Source organism: Salvia hispanica, chromosome 6 (genome assembly GCF_029641045.1).
Source record: "Salvia hispanica isolate PSC_SH4W2 chromosome 6, Shi_PSC_v1, whole genome shotgun sequence".
Classification (NCBI taxonomy): Eukaryota; Viridiplantae; Streptophyta; class Magnoliopsida; order Lamiales; family Lamiaceae; genus Salvia; species Salvia hispanica.
This window is the reverse complement of record NC_142697.1, coordinates 12857741-12861072: the sequence shown is the minus strand read 5'-3', so window position 1 is coordinate 12861072 and position 3332 is coordinate 12857741. Positions and strand designations below refer to the sequence as shown.

Genomic DNA, 3332 nt, shown 5'->3' with positions numbered 1-3332 from the left:
AAGGCACCACATGAACTTTTTCTTTCACCATCTCTTACTTGCCAACAAAGATTTCCACTCCATGCACACTCACTTTTTCACTATAACGATAACCTCAATTCCCTCCCTAATTCCATACTATTGCGAGCTCCAAATTTAATTCCACGACTATAATGGCGTCTGTTCGCAAGCTTATAGTCGAGGTGGTGGACGCGCGAAACCTTCTACCCAAAGACGGACACGGCACATCTAGCCCTTACGCGGTCCTCGATTTCCACGGCCAGCGCAGGAAGACGAGGACCGTGATCCGTGACCTCAGTCCCACGTGGAACGAGAGCCTAGAGTTCAACGTCGCCTCCAAGACCCCTGAGGTCTTTGGCGACATGCTGGAGCTCGACGTTTTTCACGACAAAAACGTCGGCCCCACAACCAGGAGCAATTTCCTCGGCAGAGTCAGGCTCAGCGCCACCCAATTCGTCAAGCGAGGCGAGGAGGCTCTGATATATTATCCCCTCGAGAAGAAGAGCCTCTTGAGTTGGATCCAGGGCGAGATCGGATTGAAGATCTACTTCACCGACGAGGCCGCGCCTCCTTCTCCTCCCCCTGAGCCGGCCGCCGCCGATCCTCCACCACCTCCAGCTTCTGATGAGCCCGAAAAGAATGAAACATCAGCTGCAGCGCCAGAAGAGAAACCACTTGCCGAAGCTGACAAAGTTGAGTCTCCGCCTTCTGATCCCGACGCCGATCAATTGAAGGCATCAGTTTCTTCAGCAGCAATGCCGGAAGAGAAATCAGTTGAGCCTCTGCCACCACCACCGCCTTTTGATTCCGAAGCCGATCAGTTGAAGGCGTCAGTTGCCTCAGCGGCCATGCCGGAAGTGAAGATCAACGGCCCCAAGCCAATCAGCCGCGTGTCGTCGGTGCGTAGCTTTATGTCCGATCAATCTGATAGATCCACGATTGAGCAATCCTCCTTCGATCTAGTCGACAAAATGCATTACCTCTTCGTTCGAGTGGTGAGGGCGCGGTCGCTCCCCACAACGGGGAGCCCCGTGGTGAAGATCGCCGTCTCCGGCTTCCACGTCGTCTCCAAACCAGCCCGGAAAACCGCATTATTCGACTGGGATCAGACATTCGCTTTCCGGCGCGACTGGGAAGACTCTTCTTCAATACTCGAAGTGTCCGTGTGGGACCCCATCGGTGCTGACGTGGGGCATGATTTCCTAGGTGGCATTTGCTTCGACGTGGGCGAGATCCCCCTGCGGGACCCGCCGGACAGCCCGCTGGCCCCGCAGTGGTACCGCCTCGAAGGCGGTGGAGCCCACAGAGGGGACCTCATGCTCGCCACGTGGCTCGGCACCCAAGCCGACGACTCGTTCGCTGATGCTTGGAAGACTGACACCGTGGGTGCCAACGCCAATTCCAGATCCAAGGTGTACCAATCGCCTAAACTGTGGTACCTCCGCTCCACTGTCATCGAGGCACAAGACATCTCAATGTTAAACTTGAAAGAGTCGAGCTTCCAATTGAAGGCACAATTGGGATTTCAGGTCCAGAAAACAAAACAGGTGAGTGGCGCGCCGCCGTCGTGGAATGAGGATCTGATGTTCGTCGCCGCGGAGCCTTTCACGGCTGAGAATGACCTCGTGTTCGTCCTGATCGAGCACAGGCCACCCAAGGAGCAAGCTATTGTCGGCGTCACAAGAGTACCTCTATCGGCCATCGAACGACGCGTCGACGACCGAAATGTGGTGTCGAAATGGTTCACACTGGAGGATCCGAACGAAGAGAAGAGAGTATACAGAGGCAGAGTACATCTGCGCCTCTGTTTCGACGGTGGATATCATGTCATGGACGAAGGCGCTCATGTTTGCAGTGACTACCGCCCTACAGCCAGGCAGCTCTGGAAACCACCAATCGGAACAATCGAATTAGGCATAATCGGATGCAACGATCTGCAGCCGATAAAAACTATCAACGCAAAAGGTTCAACCGACGCCTACGCAGTCGCGAAATACGGCAACAAATGGGTCCGGACTCGCACTATCTCCGATAGCTTAGAGCCGAGGTGGAACGAGCAGTACACGTGGCGTGTATACGACCCTTCCACTGTTCTTACTGTCGGAGTATTCGACAGTTGGGAAGTAGCCGAGTCAGAGGCCTCCCTAAGGCCCGATTTCCGCATTGGAAAAGTACGTATTCGTATCTCTACACTGACTACTGGCAAGGTGTATAGAAGCGTATTCCCGTTGATGTTGTTGTCCCAAGCCGGCCTGAAGAAAATGGGGAAGATAGAACTGGCCGTCCGATTCGTCCGATCAACGCCAACGCTGGATTTCCTACACGTGTACTCGCAGCCCCTGCTTCCGGCAATGCACCACCTCAAGCCTCTCGGAATGCTGCAGCAGGAAGCGCTGAGATCCGCTGCTGTTAAGATCGTGGCGACGCACCTCTCGCGGTCAGAGCCGCCCCTGCGACGCGAGGTGGTGAACCACGTGCTGGAGCAGGACGGCGCCAACGCATTCAGCATGCGGAGGGTGCGAGCAAACTGGTACAGGATCATAAAGGTGATGGCGGGGGCGGTAGAGGTGTTCCGTTGGGTGGAGGACACGCGCTCCTGGAAGAACCCAACAGCCACCCTTCTCATCCACGCGCTTATGGTGATTCTGGTGTGGTTCCCCGACCTAATAGTCCCCACGCTGGCCTTCTACGTGTTCGCAGTGGGCGCGTGGAACTACAGGTTCCGTGCGAAGGCGGGGCTGCCGCACTTGGACCCGAGGCTGTCGCTGGCGGAGAGCGTGGACCGCGAGGAGGTGGACGAGGAGTTTGAGGCGATGCCGTGCGCGAGGGGGAACGAGGTGGTGCGTGCGAGGTACGACAAGCTGCGGATGCTGGGGGCGCGAGTGCAGGCGATGCTGGGGGATATCGCGACGCAGGGGGAGAGGGTGCAGGCGCTGGTGACGTGGAGGGACCCGCGCGCGACGGGGATCTTCGTGGGGTTTTGTTTCGTTTTGGCGTTGGTGTTGTATATGGTGCCGTCGAAGATGGTGGCAATGGCGTTGGGTTTCTATTACTTGAGGCATCCTATATTTAGGGACAGAATGCCCTCGCCTGCTCTCAACTTCTTCCGCCGACTGCCTTCTCTCTCCGATCGTATGCTTTAACTAATCACTACATCTGTCCTTAATTATGCACTTGGTTAATTCTGGAGTGAGATTTGTAGCTATCACTATAAAGTTTCTATATTCATAATTCGAGTATGTGCTGATTGTAGTCTTTACATTTATTTATTCAAGCTCTAGTTAAGTAGTACTAGTAGAACTTATTTTATCAATTTTTGAATACTTATACTA

General features: G+C 54.8%; 1 protein-coding gene across 1 annotated transcript; it reads left to right on the top strand.

Annotated features, from left to right (window-relative positions):
- Positions 1-3332, top strand: LOC125203330 (C2 calcium/lipid-binding plant phosphoribosyltransferase family protein). The gene has a single exon (XM_048101653.2). It carries the CDS (start codon positions 153-155, stop codon positions 3141-3143), a length of 2991 nt encoding a protein of 996 aa, XP_047957610.1. The 5' UTR covers positions 1-152; the 3' UTR covers positions 3144-3332.